The sequence below is a fragment of the Xenopus laevis genome, chromosome 7S, assembly GCF_017654675.1.
Source record: "Xenopus laevis strain J_2021 chromosome 7S, Xenopus_laevis_v10.1, whole genome shotgun sequence".
Classification (NCBI taxonomy): domain Eukaryota; kingdom Metazoa; phylum Chordata; class Amphibia; order Anura; family Pipidae; genus Xenopus; species Xenopus laevis.
This window is the reverse complement of record NC_054384.1, coordinates 43,021,349-43,046,100: the sequence shown is the minus strand read 5'-3', so window position 1 is coordinate 43,046,100 and position 24,752 is coordinate 43,021,349. Positions and strand designations below refer to the sequence as shown.

At 38.7% G+C, this 24,752-nt stretch overlaps 1 protein-coding gene across 1 annotated transcript; it reads right to left on the bottom strand.

Annotated features, from left to right (window-relative positions):
- Window positions 1-238: 238 nt before the first annotated feature.
- Window positions 239-15,193, bottom strand: rgr.S (retinal G protein coupled receptor S homeolog). The gene is made up of 7 exons (NM_001094560.1): window positions 15,090-15,193; window positions 13,544-13,700; window positions 12,211-12,332; window positions 8,133-8,286; window positions 4,735-4,852; window positions 1,395-1,508; window positions 239-707 (listed from the first exon to the last, which is right to left on the bottom strand). Exons 1-7 carry the CDS (start codon window positions 15,166-15,168, stop codon window positions 564-566), a joined length of 888 nt encoding a protein of 295 aa, NP_001088029.1. The 5' UTR covers window positions 15,169-15,193; the 3' UTR covers window positions 239-563.
- Window positions 15,194-24,752: the final 9,559 nt, after the last annotated feature.

Here is a 24,752-nt window from a genome sequence, read left to right as displayed (position 1 = left end):
ATACTAGACATTTTTAGATTAATTTTATATGTTTGACGAGTTTGTTCTCCACAAGCATGTGGAGCATGTTTAATTATTGCAGCACCCTAACAATTCACCCAAATGCTTGGCCTTTAAAAACAGACTTTTTTGCTCCAGAGATGTATTGTATGTATGGTGGTTTATATGAAAATTTGCATGCAATTCACTGTTCTTTTTGTATATTTCATTGAGCTGTCTATTAATAATAAAATACTACTAATTTTAATATTTATTTGTGCTTCAGTTTTAAGATGTCACAAGGATGCCAGCCTTCTTCTTTGGTCCATATTCAGCAATAAAATAACCAAATACATTTGAATTTAATTGAAAACCAATTAAAAGAAGCTGTGCATACATTAATATAACAAGAGCATAATAACATTTACACAAGGCTGGCTTCAAACTGCTTGTGCAGTGCATTGACCTTGTTTATGTGCAACAAAATATATCACAATAGTATCAAACTTCTTTTCTACTTTCTGCACTGGAGTGAAGGGGGCAGGGATAATTGTATATAGCTTCTGTTCCTAAATTAAAGAACATTATTTGGTCTTGTTGTCAGTTTCTGCTTTTTCAAGTTTCTGTCCTGTAAGGTACTGCCAGATGCCTCCACGGTAATTCTCATTGCCAAGTCCATATACATAGGCATTCACTGCAGGTGAAATCTTGGCCAAGAGAGCAGGCATCTGAAATAATGAGGGGAAAAAATTAATTTAGGAAAAAATTCATTAGGGTTATTCCAAATAATGACATCACTATATTGGAGAGCTATCAGTAGCAGCTTTCATTTTGTCTTTTTTTATGTATACAGTTTGTTTTTTTAAATAATAATATATAAAACAATATATATAATAAATAATAATTTTTCTTTTGGCCTCTTTGCAGCCTGTTCCAACTGCTGTCTGGTTGTTTTTTCTGAGTGGCATTAGTTTATTGTCACTTTTTATTGCCTATCTTTCTATAAAGCCCCTCTGCTATTCATCTTCTATCTTGACAAACCACTGCCGGGTTTTTAGGCAGCATGGAATCCTAGTAACAAGGCATAACTCCAAATTGCAAAACAGCTGAAAATATATTTCAAAATTAAAAATAGTATTACAATTGTCTGCATCATACACACAGTTAATTTTAAAGGGACCTAGCCGTTTACAGTGGTACAGTGTAATATACCTCTAGTGGAAACTTCTTCAGTTATTGTACATGTAGGGCTCTATTGCATGTTTTACAGTGTTCTATTACATATTTTGCATAGCATACATAAATAGTGGAAATACATTCTGCAAAAAAATACTATAATTTCCATGTATTTTACATCATTATTAAATATCATTCTGTGATTTTGAGCTTTCTATCCAAAGATTTCTGACACTTACCATTCGCAGTTTTGGAGAGAGAATGGTTGCATCCTGAATGACAGCATAGAAGCACAGCAGACAATATGGCCCCCAACAGAAAACAAGTGTTTTTACTGGCATGCTAGTGTTAAACTAAAAAGAAAAAGAAAAAAAGTTCTACAATTTTTCAAAATATATGCAGGTATGCAACATCTTCTAAAACTAAAATGTTAATTAATTTTAAGCTTGCAAGACAACAAGTAGCTTGTGAGGCAAACAATTTTTTAATTCTAAACAACTAACAAATATGTAGGCTTTTGAAGTGAATATCACTACCCATAAAGTGGATCACCGTACCAGAGGCCACCCCTTTAGACTAGAAGAAAAGTACTTTCATTTGAAGCAACGTAGGGGGTTTATTCACAGTCAGGACAGTGAGGTTGTGGAATGCACTGCCGGGTGATGTTGTGATGGCTGATTCAGTTAATGCCTTTAAGAATGGCTTGGATGATTTTTTGGACAGACAGAATATCAAAGGCTATTGTGATACTAAGCTCTATAGTTAGTATAGGTATGGGTATATAGAATTTAATTAAAAGTAGAGAGGGGTGTATGTATGGATGCTGGGTTTTCATTTGGAGGGGTTGAACTTGATGGACTTTGTCTTTTTTCAACCCAATTTAACTATGTAACTATGTAATATCTACAGTATCTGTACTTTGCTGTTGTCTTCACTGATTGGCTGAATTGGTGTAGCAGAAATAAACTCCAGTTATCACTGCAGTTCTCACAATGATTGCAGAGGTGTGTTATTCCCCTTTGCCTCTCTGTTAATTACATGACATGCAAGGCATTATGGGTACTATAGTTTTTTCTGAAGGTGAATTGTCTATAACATTATAAACAGATGATTAGTTAGAGCAATAGTTAGGAATTCAGAGGCAGGCAGATAATGCTTTCAATAACAATTACATTTACAAATAACCTGAAAAGCATTAAAGTATAGTAATTAAGGTATATTTTATTGGACCTTTTTTATTTTAATTTATAATCTGTGTCTACAAATGTTTTTGGGAAAACATGTTGATAACATATTAATAGACATAAATCTATTCACCATATCTATGTATCTATGTATCTATGCACACAGCCTTGAGCATTCAACATGTAAAAAGAGAGTTCCTAAACACTTTTCCCTGACAAAAAATAAAAAGCTTGCCAGGTTTTAGGTGTGCTTGGGAAAAAACAGATTGTCAGGAAGCCAAAATATTTGAAAACCAGGCAAGTGTTTTGAAACTCTTGCATTTACTAGTCTAAGGCTCAAGCATTCTTGAATGGGGCCTTAAGTTATGTTTTTAGGAATTTAAAGGAATTAAACATATTCCCTTCAACAATACATATGTTTTCTTTATTAACAGAATTATTTTCAAAATACAATACTATAATATGTGGTATGGTGGCTTACCAATTTTATGATCATAACTTTGCAATTAATAACCCCTGTTTTGTAAATACATGCACTTGCATAGATACTAGATTGCTTGTGAGACAGTGGACCAGGGAACGTGCGTTGATCAATCCCCCTTCTTTTTCTCTACGTTTGTAGTTAATTTGGCCAGATCAGTAGCACTTCCATTGTATTTAAATATAATTTGACTTAGTCTTGGAGTAAGAGAAAGTAAAAGCATACAAATATGTACTGAACTACCCGTGTTGCATTTAAAATTAGATGTGCTCTTTTTCTATTCTTTCTGTTTGCCTATACTAGTTGATAATAACTGTCTGTTCAAAAATATGAAATTCAGACTGCATGTGCATGATGGTTACTGCATATATTTCTGGTTGGCTCACTCTGAGTAATCTCAAAAGGCAGTTAAATCAAAGAAGCTGAAATAACATTAAAAGGCATGTGTCTTCTAAGAAAGTTACATAACCACATCTATTACATCAGCATGAATTTACACTCTTACTGTAAATATTTTTAATGGAAACCTATACCCCCAAAAGCAACAGATAATTTGATATAAACTAAGTGGCATATTAAAGAATCTTGCTTTAATATAAATATTTAAGCAAAAGACAGAACGCTGTCTGTTAATTGGCTCATGCAGCCTAACAAGTATAGTTTGTTTCGTTTGTTTGTATGCACCATGAATCCTAGGATCCCTTATTTTTTAAAATGCCAATTTTCTAGTTAGAATTACCCAATAGCACATACTACTAAACACGCATATTATTATGAAAATGGTTTATTTAGATGAAGCAGGGTTTTACATATGAGCTGTTTCATGCAATATACGTTTATAAAGACCTACATTGTTCGGGGAGTATAGTTTTCCCTTCAACAATACATATGTTTTCTTTATTAACAGAATTATTTTCAAAATACAATACTATAATATGTGGTATGGTGGCTTACCAATTTTATGATCATAACTTTGCAATTAATAACCCCTGTTTTGTAAATACATGCACTTGCATAGATACTAGATTGCTTGTGAGACAGTGGACCAGGGAACGTGCGTTGATCAATCCCCCTTCTTTTTCTCTACGTTTGTAGTTAATTTGGCCAGATCAGTAGCACTTCCATTGTATTTAAATATAATTTGACTTAGTCTTGGAGTAAGAGAAAGTAAAAGCATACAAATATGTACTGAACTACCCGTGTTGCATTTAAAATTAGATGTGCTCTTTTTCTATTCTTTCTGTTTGCCTATACTAGTTGATAATAACTGTCTGTTCAAAAATATGAAATTCAGACTGCATGTGCATGATGGTTACTGCATATATTTCTGGTTGGCTCACTCTGAGTAATCTCAAAAGGCAGTTAAATCAAAGAAGCTGAAATAACATTAAAAGGCATGTGTCTTCTAAGAAAGTTACATAACCACATCTATTACATCAGCATGAATTTACACTCTTACTGTAAATATTTTTAATGGAAACCTATACCCCCAAAAGCAACAGATAATTTGATATAAACTAAGTGGCATATTAAAGAATCTTGCTTTAATATAAATATTTAAGCAAAAGACAGAACGCTGTCTGTTAATTGGCTCATGCAGCCTAACAAGTATAGTTTGTTTCGTTTGTTTGTATGCACCATGAATCCTAGGATCCCTTATTTTTTAAAATGCCAATTTTCTAGTTAGAATTACCCAATAGCACATACTACTAAACACGCATATTATTATGAAAATGGTTTATTTAGATGAAGCAGGGTTTTACATATGAGCTGTTTCATGCAATATACGTTTATAAAGACCTACATTGTTCGGGGAGTATAGTTTTCCTTTATGTAGAAACAAATAATGATATTTATTATACAACATAAAAAATCCAAGTATGTGCAAAATTAGCAACCTATTAAAGTTCTTACCCTGATCTGACCATTTTTCTTCATTTTCTGATATATTGACTGATATGCGGTCAGTATGATGAAGAGGGGCACAAGAAACTCAAAGAAAGCCATTGTGAATAGAAATGAGATGAAATTTCTAATTTAGAGAAAGAGAGATTGCCATTGATATGACCAGGGTAATGAATACAGAGAAAGAAAAGTCATTAAACAAATTCTTGGTTTTCAATAAATTGCAATAAAAATACTTTTGTATATAACTGCATAGTAACTATGATTTATGAAAAATCAAACATTGTAACCAAACATCCATTCTCCTAGCAGAAAGCTAATTGTACTGGAAAAGGAAGTACCCTAGTAATCAGAATTAGTTATGTTGACTACTAATGTACTGATTGTTTGGCCTAATCATAAAAGGTGTTCATACATATGGTGAATTAAATCGCACAGATCTAGGGGGTTGTTAAGTCAAATTGAATGTATGATCACCTTATTAATTACACATGCCAAAAATTGGTTGTGTGCATGAGATGTTTATATATGAGCTAATAATATGTGCTTTGATATAGCCATCTATACAATATCTTTATACCTATCATTTTTCACCTCCCTTTTCAAAAAAGACAAAGTATTCTACTACTGTATGTCATATATAGAGTATCAAAATAACCTTGTCCACATCTTCATTGGAAAATTTTAAACATTAAATACAAAAAATGTAAAACAGTTCACAGACTCTATAGAATCTATTTGCATCAACATTAAAAGAACTGAATATTAAAAAATGCTTAGATACAATCTAATATATTAGTTGCCTGCCTATGTCTGATACCAGACTGTATTTGGAATGCAGGCAATACTTAATGGTAAATTAGATATTGTAATAATTGATTAAAGAGATATTTGAAGAATTGTGTTTTTCCTGTCACCCAATGGCAAAGACAAGCTCCAGTGATAAATGCAATTTTGCATTGTTCAGGCCTAGAAGTATTTTAGGATTCATGTATAGATCAAATACACCATTCTGCTGTTCCAATTGTCATACTTCAGTAGTAGTGATGAGCAAAATTTTTTGTCAGGTTTCCCCTTACAAACGACTCCGGCAGACTCTAATGGGTGAAAACAATGTTGTCGCCCATAGACTTTTTGAACGCTTGCCATTTCGAAGATTTTTGGAGAAATGGGTCAGATTCGCCAATCACTATTCAGTAGACTTCAATTAAAAGCTATGCACCTTTGCACTATATTTGAAGTGCTACAAGATGAACTGATTGGTGCTTGCCAAGTTAATACCAACTATTTTTTTCTGATAGCAAAATCAAGAACTTTTAAATGTTGAATCTGATTAGAACTCTAATTAGAAGCTCATGGGACACTCTCTGAGCAGAACACAGAACAGAAAGGCTTCAGAAGGAACTTCCACTGGGGTTAGGAATTAAAGTGGTGGTTCACCTTTAAAGGGGTGGTTCACCTTCAAACAATTAGCTGGTTTCAGATAATTCACCAGAAATAACGACTTTTTCCAATGAGTTTCTATTTTCTATGTGTGACCGTTTTTTCTAATATTGAAGTGTCAAGTGTCTTTTTCACCTTCTAAAGCAGCTCTGGGAGGGGGAGTCGCCAACCCTGTAAACTGTTCTAAATGGATACAGTTAGTTGATACATTTCTTATCTTTATCCCTGCTGAAGAGAATCTCTGGGTTTCATTATAGGCAGCTGTTAGAATTGATACAATAGTTACTAATACTCCAGAGATGCTGCTGAGAAATGTATCAACTAAATGTAAAATTATAACAGTTTAGAGTCTGCGCCTGAATTACTGAGCTGCCAGACTCAAACACCAGAGACAAGAACATTCAACTTTAAACTTAGATTTTGGAAAAACAGTAAAAAATAAATAATGGAAAGTGATTGAAAAAAGTCTTTATTTCTGGGGAACAATCTAAAAACAACTGAATTGAAAAAAGTGTTTGGAAGGTGAACAACCCTTTTAAGTTAACTTTTAGTATGTTATAGAATGGCTATTTCTTAGCAACTTCATCATTTTTTTTTAAATAGTTTTTGAATTATATGCCTTCCTCACTGACCTCATCTATAAAACAATTGCTCTGTAAGGCTACAGATGTATTGTTATTGCTACTTTTTATCACTTATATTTCCATTCGTGCCCTCTCCTAGTTGTAATCCAGTCTCTTATTCAAATCAGTGCATGGTTGCTAGGGTAATTTGGTCCCTAGCAACCAGATTGCTGAAATTGCAAACTGGAGAGCTGCTGAATAAAAAGTGAAATAATTAAAAAAACACACATAATAAAAAAAACAATTGCAAATTGTGTCAGAATATCACTCTCTACATCACATTAAAAGTTAATTTAAAGGTGAACAACCCCTTTCAGTGTGAAGTTGCGAAAAATATAGGGAGTCTGACAACTGGAGCAAAGTCAAGGCAATTTGAAAGTGTAACTACAGTGCTGGCCACAAATATTTGGCTGATTCTTTTATGCTGGCATTCAACCAGAGGCCCAGTGTTGTGAATAATTGACCAATTGAACAAGGAGTGCCCAGAGGGCAGGGATTTATATTAATGTTTTGTTTTACTTTGTATGTTGATCTGGCAATCACTATGACTCCGCAAGCTTACAAACCTCACTGGCTGTCCTGTAACTATTGTCCAGTTTTTCATCTACCTAAATTTGCTTGTCTTCAACCCTAAAGCCAATTGTTAAATACTGCAAATGGGAAGGTCTTACCCTCAGCCTATTGTCACTATCTTTATTGTGACTCATACACAAAATGATCTTGCTATATTAAGCAATAAAATTATAAAGTTTATGTAAATCTACCACTTATGACTAATATGTCATAAGTGTGGTAAGTGTAATATGTCTCCAGCATCTGAGGGCAATGTTAACTAGAACATATGAAAAAATGACAACACTCCCTCCAATATGCTTAAATCCACCTTTGTTCTCATAGCTTGATCAGAGTAACATTTTTGGATACCACCAGTTCTTTTCCAAGCAAGTGCTGGATTTTCTTGTGGCAAATATCAAAATATTGAATTTAAAATTATTAAATTTTTTTTGTATATGTACAAAAATACAAAGAGAACAAAAAGATTTCTAGGCTAAAGAGACTTCTAGGCTAAATTGCTATTCCAGAAGTGGTGTTTGAATTGGGTGAGCGCTAACTGGACCAGACGAAAACTGTTGACCCAATTAACACTCACACAAGCATCTTGCTATAAACAGAAGTATTACTTTTCCTTTTTGCAGGATTAATTTGGAAATTTGCTGACAGTGACACTAGTCTCAGTGTTTCTCTCATTCTACCTTTCAACTGTGTTTCCCCCACTCTTCCTTTCTCTAGTTGCAAACTCTTTTACATTCTAAAAAAATAGCAATTGGGGATTAGATTTACCTGTCTCTTTTACTGTAGTCCAAAGTGCAGCAGGTTCTCAAAGGCTCATAGTCATATTCACCCCACCCAAACAAAGGCATTGCAGACCAGAATGCTGAAAATCCCCAGACAAATATTACAATTGAAACTGCAGTACTCCAATGGAGCTTGCTACCTGCAAGTATACAGAACAATTTACAATATTAGTTTAGTATTGCAAAATTAAAATCAAGGACATTTATTTTATTTACCAAAAGTCTTTCTGGATAATCATAAATATCTGAGGTGGGATCAATAACAGGGTGATTATTTCAACAACTCGTCTCACTTAATGATTTAGGGGAGGGTATTGTAAGTAATGTATTAGTGTTTGCAGATGACACAAAACTATCCAGCCCAATTAATTACATCCAGGATGCAGCATCCTTGCAACTGGATCTGGACAAACTGGCAAACTGGGCAGCTAAGTGGCAAATGAGATTCAATGTGGATAAATGTAAAGTCATGCACCTGGGATGTAAAAATATCCAAGCCATATATACCCTTGATGGGACTGCACTAGGCAAATCCATTATGGAAAAGGACCTTGGAGTCCTTGTAGATGAAAAACTTGGCTTTAGCAAGCAATGCCAGTCAGCAGCATGAAGGGCAAATAAGGTATTGAGCTGTATTAAAAGGGGCATGATTCATGACAGAAAGCGGTCATTCTTCCACTTTATAGAGCACTGGTAAAGCCCCATCTAGAATATGCTGTACAGTTTTGGTCTCCATCTCTCCAACAGGACATTATTGTATTAGAGAAGGTCCAGAGAAGGGCAACTAAGCTGGTAAAAGGTATGGAAAATCTTAGCTATGAAGAAAGACTGGCCAAATTGGGGATGTTCACGCTGGAGAAGAGGCGCTTAAGGGGTGATATGATAAATATATAAGGGGATCATAATATGATCATAATATGATCATATCATATTTCCAGCTGACACAAGGTCACCTATTCTGATTAGAAGAAAAGAGTTTCCACCTTAATATTCGGAAGGGGTTTTTACAGTGAGAGCTGGTGGAATTCTCTCCCTGAATCAGTGGTACAGGCTGATACATTAGATAGCTTTAAGAAGGGGTTGGATGGCTTTTTAGCAAGTGAGGAAATACAGGGTTATGGAAGATAGCTCATAGAAAAAGTTGATCCAGGGACTAGTCTGATTTTGGAGCCAGGAAGGAATTTTTCTCCCTCTGAAGCAAATTGGAGAGGCTTCAGATGGAGTTTTTTGCCTTTCTCTGGATCAACTGGTAGTTAGGCAGGTTAAAAAAAAGTCAAAAGGTTGAACTTAATGGAAAACTTTACACCCAAACAATGTAGGTCTCTATTACATAAAAGCCCATTTATAAAACCCTGCTTCAACTGGCAAAAGAATTCTTGACAAAAGTGTCTCCAACACAAGCCATCTATCATTTTATTGTCTGTTTATATGAAGACACCCCCAATCACATAAGTGTGCATGAAGGACATCTGTAGGAATAACCACTGATTAAGAAAAGGCACAATATAAAGGCCAAATTGAGAAGATATGTTTAGATAGGCCATGTCTCAAGCAATTCAGATTTTTCAACTGCATGATTTCTCTGTCAACAAAAAACAGGCAGTTTTTTTCAAGTCTATACTACTGTACTTCTATAAATTAAATATAAAGCTTCTCCATTGCCTGACAGTGACTTGTTTGTTAACAAGGAAGTGTTACTAGAAAGGAAAGCCTTGGAGCTACTGCAAAGCTTTGCAAGACTGCACGACAAGGGACAAGGGACTAGCAGCCAAATTACACTGGTTTATGTTTAGAGATCGGCAGAATCAAATTTAAAGTGTTTTAAAGGAATGACAATATAATGTAGTGTTGCCCTGCACTTGTAAAACCGGTGTGTTTGGTACACAAACACAACTATAGTTTATATAAACAAGGAGCTGTGCAGCCATGGGGGCAGCCATTCAAGCACAGGATAAACAGCAGATAACAAGTAAGTTCTGAAGAATCCCACTGTTCACTGTTATATTGTGTTTTTTTATATATTTATACAGTATAAAAGTGACAATCAACATTGTATTAATTAATTTTAATTCTGAATGCTTGATCCAGGGAATGTTTATGATCGCATTGGGGTCCTGAGGCATTATTAGTTCCTTTATAGAAATAATATGCCGGCCAGGGAGGGGGTGGGGTTGGGGTGGTGACAAAGGGGCTGGCCAGTGATATCACATGCAGAATGCAGGCTCAAGGGTGGCGGGCCAGGGGCTTAAATTTAATGTATTATGAATTTACTGGCTACTACATTGCTGGCTATTGGCTAGGCCAGTAAAATACCGGTTGGGTGGCAACCGGTAGAAACATAATTGGCATAATTGGCACTGGCTTCAGGCTGGGTTTTTTGCCTTGTTCTTGATGAATAAACAGTAGATATTTTAGCAGTGGTAGGACCTTGCCAGAATACTGCAAAGAAGAGGGAGAAAGGAGTCACTGCAGACTCAGGACCGGCAGCAGAGCTGCTGATCTTCTCTTATGGTGGGAGATGCAGCCCTTGCTGGTGGAGTTTGGGGCCATGTTCACATTTTCAGCAATTCAGTAGGTTTTAGATGGCGAATGGTCAAAGTCGGAATTTTTAAAGAGACAGTAGGTGAAATTTCTAAATCAGAATTTTTTTTTTTTTCAAATTCGAATCGACTTTGGACTATTCCCTAGTCGAAGTACACTAAAAATAGCTCGAAATTCAAATTTTTTTCATTCAAATTTTTTTTCATTCGAATTTTCACTTCGACCTTTGATAAATCTGACCCTCAGTGTTGGATGTAATGACATAGTGATGATCTCAAATGGCAACTATGGAAGGGAAATCCAAGTCTTCAGAGCGGCAGAGCACAGTAGAGATCACTTATGGAATTCTGCCTTTAGAATAAAATTTGAATAGATGCTGCAACCATTTTACCCCACTCCTGTCTTCTGGTGTTTCATTAAAGCTGTGATCCCCAACCAGTAGCTTGTGAGCAACATGTTGCTCCCCAAACCCTTGGATGTTGCTCTCAGTGGCCTCAAAGTAAGTGCTTATGTTTTAATTAATTTAAAGTTTTAATTGCATTAAAACAGATGTACTACTAAACAGAGCCTCCTGTACAGGCCTGGATTTGTGGGAAGGCCATCTAGGCCCAAGCCTAGGGTGGCAGGAATTTCGGGGGGCGGCATGCTGCCCGACCACACCCACATTGGTTCAAAAACATTGGGGATGCGCAGGAGATACAATCTCCATGAAAATTTGCATGAATAAAGGTTAGGGGACAGGGGCGACAAACGGCAGTGTGCCTGCTCGTGTAGGATGCCAGTCCACATAGGGGCTACCAATAGCTAATCACAACCCTTATTTGGCTCCATCCAGGAACATTGTTCATGCTTGTGTTGTTCCCCAACACTTTTTACATCTGAATGTTGTTCACGGGTGAAAAAAGTTGGGGATTCCTGCATTAAGGTATGTAAGAATGGGGTTCAGTGGGATGGCTCAAAGCGAAAGGTCAGTTAAGAAGTCCCCTTTTTTTATATGTATAGATATATTTCAATGGACTGGTCTGTCAGAGGATCGCCTTTTGTCTTTAAAGGAACAGTAACAGCAAAAAAATTAAAGTGTTCTCAAGTAATTTAAATATAATGAACTCGTAAGTTATGTGTTTGCTCTAGAAAAACTACTATTGTTTATATAAACAATGTGCTGTGTAGCTATGGGGGCTGCCATTCAAGCTGAAAAAGGAGGAAAGGCACAGGTTCCTAAGTAGATATCAGATAAGCTCTGTAATAAAATACAATGGTATCTAGGGCTGCTACTGCCATGAGGCAAGGTGAGAAGCTTGCCTCAGGCGGCATGGAGCACCCAATTACCAGGGGTGGCAAAAAGCTGCCTCTGATAACTTTAAGAGCTGAATTTCCGTTTATAGCAATATCGCTCACTGCACTAGTGATGTCCCTGAGATGCCAGCAGCCCCTGAGATGCCACTGATGGTATTTTGCAGAGTATATCTGTTATCTGTTGTGTAACCTGTACCTTGATTGGCTATCCCCACTGCAGGACTTACGTGTGCAGTATTGGTGGTAACGGTCCCAAGCTATTGCTGCACAAGAGCCAATACTAGAAAGAGCTGCAATGAATCCTTGAAATCCGTGAATCTGGCATCCTTCAATGCCATATGGCCAATACCTGGAAGAAAATGAAATGATGTTGTAAGCATACCCTGCAATTAAAACTTGTTCAGAGAATACTTTTTAAATGATTTATGGTTAATTAAAAAAAATCTTGTTGAATATTCAGTAATCACATGATACATCATGTCTAAGAAGAGATCATTATGAACTGTGAGAAATAGGCTTATGCAATCCTAGTCTCTCATTCAACAGACACATTTAACATAAACCATATTATTGTAACAATTACACTAATGCTTGGTCGTGTTGGCTTCACAGAAAAACACTCCATAGGAACCACCTATTTTATTGACTTTTTCATACATCTGTTTTACTCGCCACTTTTTACTAGCTGGCTTTAAAGTGAACTTTGTAACCTGCTATGGTGTTATTAAAAAGACTGCTACACAATTTAACAAAGCCTAAACCTATGGTGGTTCAAAGTATATACTCTGGGGAGTTCCTGTTGGAAAAACAGAAAATAATAACTATATATTTTTTATATTTTATGATATAAATAAATAAATAAATAAATAAATAAGATGAATTCATCTTTTCAGCACATCAGTCACATAGTTTAGTTGCACATTTCCACCACAAGGGCTCAATAATAGTAAATGTACATCACAAAACGTGACACAAGGGGGGGAGTGATATATGGCTGATTATTTATCAAAAAATCTGTTGGATGACATGGTTTCTACATCTGATGATAATGACATATGAAAATCATCTGCTTTTAGTACAATGGTTACATTCTAGCCTGCCATTTTATTCACAAATCACATATAGAGGGTAGCTGCATCTAAAGGTTTCCATGTAATTGCCATTATTAAGACCGTGGCAGATGTCCTTTTTACTGAATAGCTGTTTGGAGGGAGAAGACACAAAAAATGGCAGGGGTTGCACAGAAAGAGATTATGAAGAAGAAATTATGCCATAATAAAAAGCACAATACTCTTGACAAATTGTAATAAATACCTCCATATCTGTATTTTACACATTTCAATAAATGTCGCCAAAATGTAATGTGATGCACATGTCCCATAAGTTAATTGTATTTTCATCTAAGCCTATTCAATGATTTCTCTTTAAATGTAATAGGCTAATGATGTGACCTGTACGTAGTATAGCTGTCCTTATGATAGACAAATAGCTGACAGCATGCCTTGCTTTAGTATCATTTGCAATTATTTCTTGATTGCTGATAAGTGAAAAAGCTTTTACCTTAAAAAACTGGAAAAGGCTGCCACAGATGCATTCAGGCACAGAGCAGTGTCTGCCACTGCAAGGCTTATTATGAACAGGTTGCTAGGGGTTCTAAGCTCTCTGATTTTGTAGAAAGAAAGGAGCGTCAAGCCATTTAAAAGGATACCAAGTAAAGCTGAAAGAAGAAAAAAAAGTCACTGTTTCTAAACAGAACATCAATGAAAGAAAATCACACTCTGTCTGCTTTGTGCTATTGAGCATTTTGGAGTTTAATGGTCCTGCATCACGTTGCTGATCCCTTCTCTGCTGTGCTGAAAGCAATGATCTGACAAATAGCACAAATATAATGTTTCTGTGGCAAAATAAAATAACATTCCCTAAAAATAATATGTTTTTTGATCTGTGCACAAACCACAACCTTAGCAATACTTTGATATTTGCATAACTGATGACCTAGTTTTTTTCTTATTCATAAAAACAATGAACAGCATTGTTTAATGGTATAAAGAGAAACTGAGTGCTAATTGGGAATGGCTATTGGGATTGGCGAATCAAGTTATTAGCATTTATATGAAAAGCAAGCACTAAGTAAACTAACTTGTATGTGACCACTTGTTTATGCTTATTGTGCTTGGTGCCTGACTATAGGGCAGGACAAGCACCCTGGTATTGCAGTCCTAAGGTGAACCCTTAGTCACACAAATTATACATTTTAAATGTCATGATATTACTGATAAATAACCTTTGTCTGTCAGTGGATTTTTTTGTGAATTGAAGTCCAAATGAAGCTGAAAAATCACAGTACCGATAAACATAATTTACATTTTCTACCTATTTTCCTTCCTTTCTGCACTGTTACTAGTTGCATCATTTCTAATTTCCAACCCATATGAATCAGTGAAGGGTTATCCAGTAAGCCTCTACTACTCCAATCCTTAATGCAATTTGACATTCTCTGTAGAAAACCCATCTTAAGGAACTAATGCAATTATATGTTTGGCACTTGGTATTGTATTAAGTGGGCTTATCAGAGATTCCTATGTATTTTTATTAGACTAAAATACATTACACAGTCTGCACTGTAAAAGAATAATGAAAACAGATAAAAACAGAAATACATTCAAGAATAATGAAGCACAACTGAAAGCAAAAGGTCAATGCACGGAGTCCAAGATGTTGAATTGCATTAATAATGCAAGAACCGTAAAGAGGAAAAAGATTTTAACTCCTTATTCAGCAGAGCTTTACAGCTATATTTTATCAGCAAATGACAGAAATGAGGCACATATTCAGTATAACAGTGCAGGATACATATGATACACGTATTCTATATTTTTCCTTAGCTTTCACTAAGCACAACAAGGATTATTGCATAAGCAGGTTATTGCACTCTCTTATGTGGTAAATGGGTTAAAAGCATGCTTCTGGCACCTTCCATTGCACTATCCAGTTGCAGACAGCTTGTATTGATAGTGAACCTAGAAATACTGTATGTGTCCTGTAATATATTTAATCCCATAAATGTGGCCACCAAATGTATGAAATGCTGATATTCTTTTCTTACCTTCAACCAGAAGAGTGGTACCAATAGCAAACACCTCCGTCTCTGTGAATCCTTCTGGCAGAGGGTAAGATGTAACCATATTTGCAACCAGGTTTCCACACTCCACTGAACTGTCTTTTGATTTCCCTTCTCACACACTAAAAACGCTTCCTTTTAAAGGGCCAGTTTCACGTGCAACACCATGTCTGTGATTAAGCAAAATCTCTCTTTTAGTAGATATAGTTTAATACATCACAATCCCCTGAAGAATTCCCTAATGATGTGAATGAAAGCAAGTTCCCCTTGCATGTACCAACAACCCCTCTCCCCCACCTTTTTTTTCCAAATCGTATTTGCATGCCATGATAAAAAGAATGCATTCATTGCATCTACAACAAGGGTTTTGTAAGCCTGTGGTTATGAAAACTGTTTCTACTAAGGAAGTTAGCAGGGAATAAAAGTAATTGGCAGAACAATCCAGACTTTAATATAGTTTCTTTGTAGACAACAAATTAACCATCTATTTCATACAATGAGCTGACTCACAACTGAATTGAACAGAAATATGTATATATATGTACATGTTTAAACAAAATACACTCTAATGATGCACTGGCACCAGAACCAATGTGTGGTTTTTGTTCAGCTTACTATATTTCTTGCTGATATAGAAATAGGGTTATAGTCATTTTCCAGTGTAAAAAGTTCTTTAGTAAATAGAGACGTAGAAATAGAAGCAGCAACAAAATGCAGGTCTTAGAAGACCCTCTCTTTTATTTTTTAGAATGTCCACATACAAATTCCTGAGGCACAAATTCTAGAGCACTAAGGGAGACAATAACGAATATCTTGGGAACACTTAACAAGCTTTTGCGACCAGAGTATTCTACGCAAACTTTAATAATGATGAAGAGCTATAGGATCCATTATCCTTGGAACCTGGCGTTTTCTGGTATCTTTTCATAGTTTGAATCACCATACTTTTGCAAAAAAAACATTCAATTGTGAAATCAAACCAGCAGGATTGTTTGTCACCAATATGGATTTTTGCAGCTTAGTTACAGTCATGTACAAGACACTTTTTTTTTATTACAGAGAAAAAGAAAATAATTTTTACAAATTATTTATGAATTGTTTGGTTATAATGGTTTCTATGGGATATTGCTTTCCTGTAATTCAGAGTTTTCTGGATTATGGGTGTCTGGATAAGGGATCCCATACCTGTACTCTTTTCTGTTACATTACAGAATATAATTTCATACATTTATGTATTTGTAAAGTTCAATGGTTAGTTCTTATTCCTCCCACTCTAATAGTAAATAAAAACCCTGACCCCTCCAAGGGAGCAGTGCAGTAAAATAAAACCAAACCTTTCACACAATGAGAAATCTAGTTTTCTTGTACTGTATATCTAGAATTCTGCCATAAAACAAGGGACTCACATACAGATCAAGTATATTTATGACTGCAGAAGTACCCCTTTGACAACGGGCAGTATTCCAGCTATTCACATAACAGTATTATTTCTGTGCTACTAAATAAGTAGACTTTACATTTATCAATATCTCAATAGTAGTGATGGGTGGATAAATTCACCTGGCGCAAATTTGTGGCGAATTTCAGCATTTCGCCGCCGGCAAATAGATTCTCAAATCTCCAGTGTTAATTCGTCAGCATCAAAAAATTTCGGACACCTATTGACTTTAACGCCACAGTTACATTTTGAATGTGATCTCTGAACAAACCTTCAAATAATTTGCCCACCACAAATGTCAAATGTACTGGCCTATAATTGCCAGGCTGAGATTGTAATCCCTTTTTAAATATTGGAATTACATCATCTTTTCTCCAATCCATAGGTATCATATCAGATGAAAGTGAATCAGAAAAAAATCAGAAATAGGGGTCGGTCTAAAACTGAACTAAGCTCTCTTAGAACCCGGGTGTGAGGACTTACCCTAGTGGTCTAGCTGGAAGGCAGGGATGCCCACTGCGCCTTCAGTGGGGATGCCTGCTGAGCTGATCCTCTTGGTGCAGGTTCTCCAATGGCGCACGTGGCTCACACTTCCGGGTTTAACATGCTGTGCGCGTGACATCATCATGTCCTTGGAGCGAAATTCAGCAGGATAAAGCCTATGAGAAAAATAAGCACAGGGATGAAGGGTCCCTTGAAACTCCGCTCATTGAGATAAAACGGCACCAACCCCCACCTCAGAAGCATCAACCTCCAAAATAAATGGCCGGGCAGGATCAGGATGAAGAAGACTAGGAGCTGAACTAAACAATTTCTTGAAGGTCAAAAATGCCTCCTGTGCTTGTGGGATCCAAGAAGTTTTGAAAGGTTTCTTTGTGAGAGCCGTAAATGGAGCCACTGTCTGGGAAAAGTTCTTGATGAACTTGCGGTAAAAATTGGCAAATCCCAGAAAATGTTGAATGGCTTTCAGACCCGTGGGAATAGGCCAATCTAGAACAGCAGAAACTTTGTCAGGATCCATCTCAGAGGAAGAAATGATATAAAAAAAATTGTGGACTTGTGAAACTCACATTTTTCAAATGAGATCTTGAAAGACAGCAGGGGCTTTGCACAACCCAAACGGCATGACCAATTACTCATAATGGGCATCCAGAGTGTTGAAGGCCGTCTTTCACTCACCCCCCTGACGGATACGAATGAGGTTGTAAGTCCAACTTGGTGAAGACTTTGGCTCCCCTTAATCTGTTGAATAATTCGGGAATCAAAGGTAAGGGATAGCGATTCTTTATCATTATCTTGTTCAAGGCTCGGTAGTCAATGCATGGTCTAAGAGTGCCATCCTTTTTCTGAACGAAAAAGTTACCAGCTCCGGCTGGAGACGTACATTTCCTGATGAAACCTTTGGACAGATTCTCCAGAATACTGTATATTCTTTCATAGCTTGGGTCTCAGGCACAGATAAGGGGTATGTTCTTCCCCTAGGAGGAGGAATTAGGTCAACAGGACAGTCGTAGGGACAATGAGGAGTCTTTATAGACATCAGGAAGAAGAGGATTGGATGCTGGGAGCAAGGACGAGGCAGTAACCGAAGAAGAAATACAATTGGAATGGCAAAACGAACTCCAGGCGTAAGTTCCCCAGTAGACCAGTCAATGGATGGGGTTGTGAAATTGAAGCCAAGGAAAACCTAAACCTAAAATTATGGGAGTCTCAGGACATTGAATAAGTAGGAACGAAATCTCCTCTTCATGTAAACTGCCCACACAAATTAGGACCGGAGAAGTAGCTGAGAAGTAGCTTAAGAACTCTAGGCAAGATTGGCCTGCCATCCACAGCCTGGGCAGTAAGAGTAATTTCAAGAGGCACAGGAGTTAGGTCACAGGACAAGCTTGACAGGAAAACATACCAGACAAGGTAGAGAGAGAAGCAGGGAGAAATATACAATAACTGAATGAAACTGGGAGTGCAGAAATCTTGCCTAGGGGAGACTCCCCCCTCACACACTAGAGTCAGAAGAGATGGATTCAAAACTCCTAGAGAGTGCATCCGCTTTGGTGTTTTTAGTCCCAGGCCTGAAAGTCAAAGAAAAATTAAACCTTGTGAAAAATAGAGCCCACCTAGCCTGCCTTGGATTAAGGCGTTTAGCAGACTCTATATACAATTTTTGTGGTCAGTATAGACCGTCACCAGATGTTTTGCACCCTCCAGGAGATGCCGCCATTCCTCAAAGGCCCATTTGACTGCCAACAATTCCCTGTTACCTATGTCATAATTCACCTCTGGGGGTGAAAACTTCCTGGAGAAGAAAGCACAGGGATGTAACTTGTTGGTAGTCGGGTGCCTTTGAGAAAGAACTGCCCCAGCTCCCACCTCAGAGGCGTCAACCTCCACAATAAAAGGAAGCGCAGTGTCGGGGTGACGAAGGATTGGGGCAGAACTGAATTCCTTTTTGAGGAATTCAAATGCTTGAACGGCCTCAGGGGGCCACATGCTGGGGTCAGCGCCCTTTTTAGTTAGATTAGTGATGGGGGCCACAATGAGGGAAAAATTTTTGATAAATTGACGGTAATAATTAGCAAAACCAAGAAATCTTTGGGTTGCACGTAACGAAAGGGGTTGGGTCCAATCCAAGACTGCTCTCACCTTGCCTGGATCCATTTCTAGACCCTTGCTGGAAATGTTAAACCCCAAAAACTGAACAGAAGAAACCCCAAAAGTACATTTCTCTAGTTTCGCATAAAGATTATTTCCCCTTAGCCTTCATAAGACTTCACGAACATGATTTTGATGTTCCTTCATGTTAGAGGAAAAAATCAGAATATCATCTAGGTAGACCACTACGAAGATCCCCAGCAGGTCCCGGAAGATGTCATTAACAAACTCCTGAAACACTGCGGGCGCATTACAGAGGCCGAAAGGCATAACGAGATACTCATAGTGGCGATCCCTGGTGTTAAATGCAGTCTTCCACTCATCACCCTCCCTAATACGGATCAGGTTATAAGCCCCCCAAAGATCAAGCTTGGAAAAGATTTTAGCATCTTTGACCTGATCAAAGAGTTCAGAGATTAAAGGGAGAGGGTAGCGTTTTTTTATAGCCCCCTATAATCAATACAGGGGCGAAGACCACCATCTTTTTTCCCAACAAAAAAGAAGCCCGCCCCCGCAGGGGAACTAGAAGGTCTGATGAAACCCCTTTCTAGATTTTCCTTTATATACTCTTTCATTGCCTGGGCTTCGGGCAATGAAAGAGGATAGGTTCTACCACGAGGAGGAGTTGATCCAGGAACCAGATCAATTGGGCAGTCATACTGCCGGTGTGGGGGTAAGGTTTCTGCTGCCTTTTTAGAGAAGACATCAGCGAATTCTGCATATGCAGCAGGTAACCCTTCAAGCGATGTAGTTGCTACTACAGAGGGAACATATACTCCATCACACATAGTACTCCACTGAACCACCTCCCTTGAGACCCAGTCAATCAGAGGGTTATGCCTCTGGAGCCACGGTAACCCCAAAATAAGAGGAGAGGAAGCACCTTCTATGAGGTAAAAAGCTATCTCCTCACAATGCAAATTATTAATACACATGGAAAGAATCACCGTCTCCCTGGAAATTACACCTGACCCTAAGGGTCTTCTGTCCACTGCCATTATTCTCATGGGGGCAGTTAGGGAAACTACAGGGATACAGAATTTAGCTGCAAAAGCAGTATCCAGAAAATTACCCAGCCCCAGAGTCCACAAATGCAGACACCCTGACAGAGCCTGTAGGCCAGGTTAGTTTAACCGGTAACAAAACCTTGGAGGCTGACTGGGGAGAGGAAACTCCTGCACCCAAATGGAGCTCCCCTTCTCCATTTAGGCTTCGGAGTTTCCCGGCCTCTTAGGACATTGGTTCAGAAAATGCCCTTTTTCACCACAGTACATGCAAAGACCCAGGGTACGCCTGCGTGCCTTTTCCTCAGGAGTTAGATGGAATATGCCTAATTGCATAGGCTCCTCCTGAGGTAGAAGCACAGAGGGGTTAGGAGATTTTACATGGGTCACCACATTAGATCTTAAATTAGTAACCCCCGAGAAGCTTGTACTCCTCTCACCCCTTCTCTCCCTTTGCCTTCTATCTACCTGGATGGCGAAGGACATGAGGTTGTCCAGATTAGAAGGTAGGGGAAAAACTATCTTTTACAGAATCAGATAACCCCAAACGGAATTGACTCCTTAGAGCCAAATCATTCCACCCAGTTTCCACTGCCCACCGGCGGAATTTGGTGCAATACACCTCCGCATCCCTTTTCCCTTGGCGCAACTTACGAATCGCAGTATCGGCAGACGATGCACGATCCGGGTCATCGTAGAGAATGGCCATGCTGTTAAAGAAAGTGTCCAGGGAATAACGAGCAGGGTCTGAGGAAGGCAGCCTGAGGGCCCAAATTTGGGGGTCACCCAAAAGCAGGGTCATTATGAACCTTACTTTCTCCTCATCAGATTGGAAAGAATGAGGAAAGAAACTAAGGTACAGCTTACATGCCTCTTTAAAAACAAAAAATTTAGTGCGATCCCCACTGAACCTTTCGGGGAACACAATTTTTGGTTCATGGGGTTTAGATGAGTTACCCCAATTGGCAGAGGAACCCACAGAAGGTGTTGGAACAGGAACAGATTGCTGCTGCGAAGCTTGCGTACCCTCCAGCTGTCGGGTTAGATTGTGAAAACCCTGTAGGAGGTAATTTTGCTTCTGTTCATGATCCTCCAAGCCCTGTAACAGTGTAGTAAGAAGCACTTCGGTGGTAGTTGGAGGAGCAGCAGCGGCAGCAGCTTCATCGTGACTTTCGTCCTCCATGGCCCGTGATAATGTCACGGCCGGCACCCAATACCAGAACAGGTGCCAAGTACCCTGGTCTCGGCTCGGCTTCACCAGTAATGTGACCACCATTGGGCTTCGGGAGGAGCCCTCAGCTTACTTGGGTGCCACCTGGATTTAACGAGGGGTACAAGGCGAGATGTTCTGGCTAGCAGAGGGGCACGGCAGGTAGCAGAGTCTTTTGGGCCGAAGGTCACGGTACAAATGGAGCAGGCAACAGAATCGTCAGACAGGCTGGGTCGAGGCAGGCAGATAACAAGAATCGTCAGACAGGCTGGGTCGAGGCAGGCAGATAACAAGAATCGTCAAACAGGCAAAAGGGTCAAAACCGGGTGATCAATCGAAGGGTTAAACTGTAGAGTAGTCGTAAGCAGGCAAGGTCAGGATCCAGAATTCAGAATAGTCAAAATAGCCAGGCAGGGGTCAAAACAGGAATCAGACAGGTTCAGACGGAATCAGACAATAGCACAAGGCTCAGAAGCACCAGGAATACAATCCTATCACGGGCAAATTACAAGCAGCCACCCAGGGCTTTAAATACTATTTGAATTTCGCGCCTTTGCGCGCTGACGTATGACGTCAGCGCACCTGCGCCTTTAAATCTCCAGGGGGCGCGCCGCGCGCCCTAGAGAGGAGCCGGCGCCAGCGAAGACACGCTGGGGCGGCTTACAGAGGAGGACATGTGCCTGGCGTCCTCGCCGGTGGACGACCCTGCCGCACAGGTAACCTGACAGTTACCTTAATCAGGGCATAAAGCATAATTCCACCACAGAACAGAAAAAACTCCATAAAAAGTATTGTAAATACTAATGGCAAATTCAATCTACCGGACTCCTTAATATATAAATCTATACAGAAACCATTCTCTATCTATAGGCATCACCCCTATACTGTGCTCTCTTAATTATTCAGGGCTAACCCTCGCAAATGGTGTGGAGGCAGGGTGTAGTACAACTGTAACTTGGTGCAGGGTACAATAATTGGGCACCAGTGGTTCTTATAACTTAACCAGAGAACATATTTATTAAACAGTAGCATCTACAATAGAGTGTGCATATAAGGAGATTTGTTTACCTGGTAAATCTCTTTTGCATAGGCTGTCAGTGCAGGTTGTATGGGGTTAAGTTTTCCTCTCTGAAGGCAGGACAAACTCTAATGAACTTTTAGGCTCCTCCTCTTCCTTGTCTCTCTCTATCTCCAGTTGATTGTAAAGTCTGTAAAGGAGACACACAGGGACACATTTACTTAGCTCGATTGAAGGATTCGAAGTAAAAAAACTTCAGATTTCTACGTTTTTTTTTGGGGTACTTCGACCATCGAATAGGCTACTACAACCTTCGACTACGACTACGACTACGTAAAATAAAAATCGTTCGAGTATTTGACCATTCAATAGTCGAAGTACTGTCTCTTTAAAAAAAACTTTGAATATCTACTTCGCCACTTAAAACCTACCGAGCACCAATGTTAGCCTATCGAAGGAAAATCGTTTGATCGATGGATTAAAATCCTTCGAATCGTTCAAACGATTTTTCTTTCGATCGTTTGGTCGACGTAAATGCGGTAAATCCTTCAACCTTCAAAGTCGAAGGGTTGTACTTTGACGGTCGAATATCGAGGGTTTATTAACCCTTGATATTCGACCCTTAGTAAATGTGCCCCATAGAGTACATTGAACTAACTCCCTATATAACTAAGGCACGGCAGCAACCGGCATCCACTCCTAGGGCGGGATGCTGCACTGACAGTACAGGCCTATGCAAAAGAGATTTACCAGGAAGCAAATCTCTTTTTATGCATACGGGCCTACCTGTGCAGGACGTATGGCGATGTCGCAAAGCTTTCCAAAAATAGGGTAGGGAACAATACTGTGGAAGTGTCTGAACAAAAAAAGGTAATAGAAACTATCAGGAAGCTAACTATTGCCTACTGCTGCTTGTAACACCCTCTTGCCAAACTCCGAATGCTGAGCATGGAAAACGTCAAACTTGAAGAACGTAGAAAATGGAGAAAATGGAGCTTGCAGTTCTTCGAATACAATGTTGAGATCCCAGGAAGGGACAGGGCTCCTGACTGTTGGTTTAAGTCTTTGCAATCCTTAGAAAAATAGTAGAACCTCAGGTTGTACGGCCCACTGTGTTTGGAATACAGCCACCAGGGCTGATGTTTGCACCCTGAGAGAAGTGAATCAGCAATCCAAATTGGACACACTCTCCAGAGATTCCAAGGATGCGGTGTGTAGTAAAAGAAAAAAGCTTTATTTCACATGAGGTAACAAAAACACCTTGCATGTTTCTTGTGTTTCCACATGTAATCATAGGTAAAAGCTTGATTGATTATCCACCCATGTTGTTTGAGTTGGTGGATGCAAAATTCAGTGTCCCAAGTGGCCTTGTAGACTGAATCTGAAAAAATCAGAATGTCGTCCAAATATGGGAATATATGTACTGCTGTTGAATGAATGTTTGCTATTAGTGCCCCTAGGACTTTTGTGAAGATCCTGTGTGCTGACGTTAGGCCAAAAGGCATGGCCTGGAATTGGTAATGGTGTTGATCCAGAAAAAATCTGAGGAATTTGAGGTGGTCTGGGTGAATAGGAATGTGAAGGTATGCATCATTGAGCTCCACCTTCGTCATAAATGCTGCTATTGGTATGCTTGTGGTGATGGAGTGAATGGATTCCATTTTGAAGCAATGATACTTTATGTATTTGTTGAGTGGTTGTAGATTCAAGACTGGACAGAAACCACCATCTTTTTTTGAAACTAGGAAAAGGTTTGAGTAGAAACCCTGGAATTGTTGTTTGAAAGGAACCTGGGTTACTACTCCTTTTTGCTGAGGATCTTGTTGAATTTTGATCTATCCTTGGACGCTGCGTCTCCTGACCATTGTCTCAACCATAGTGTTCTACGAGCCATGATGGAAGCCGTTGCTGCTCTTGAGGTCAACTTAGCAATCTCAATTGAGCCTTGCTGAGAAATAACAGTGCTATGCTGATCTTATCCTGTGTTACTGTAGTGTCTGGGTGTGTGTTTAGGGGAGATCTCTTTAATTCTTGGCACCAGAAACTAGTTGTCCGTGCTACGCTGAGAGATGTGGAGGCTGGGCGTAATATGGCTGCTGAGTGAGTAAAGTCACGTCTAAGAGCTGACTCTATCTTCTTATCCATAGGATTGCGAAAGGAACCTACGTCCTCAGATGGAAGTGTAGTGTTTCTGGATAAGCGTACAATAGCGGAGTCCACTTTTGGGATTTATCCCAAATTTGTTTAAATTCTTCCGTTACTGGGTACCTAGAATGAAATTTCTGTGGAATGGTATTGCACTTATCATGATCAGAACATTCTTCTG

Coding starts and splice junctions, on each gene's coding strand:
- rgr.S (NM_001094560.1), bottom strand. CDS start 15,168: ATGGTTACATCTTACCCTCTGCCAGAAGGATTCACAGAGACGGAGGTG. Junction 4,853..8,132: donor GACTACAGTAAAAGAGACAG/GTAAATCTAATC, acceptor TCTCTAAATTAG/AAATTTCATCTCATTTCTAT. Junction 708..1,394: donor TCTCTCCAAAACTGCGAATG/GTAAGTGTCAGA, acceptor TCATTATTTCAG/ATGCCTGCTCTCTTGGCCAA.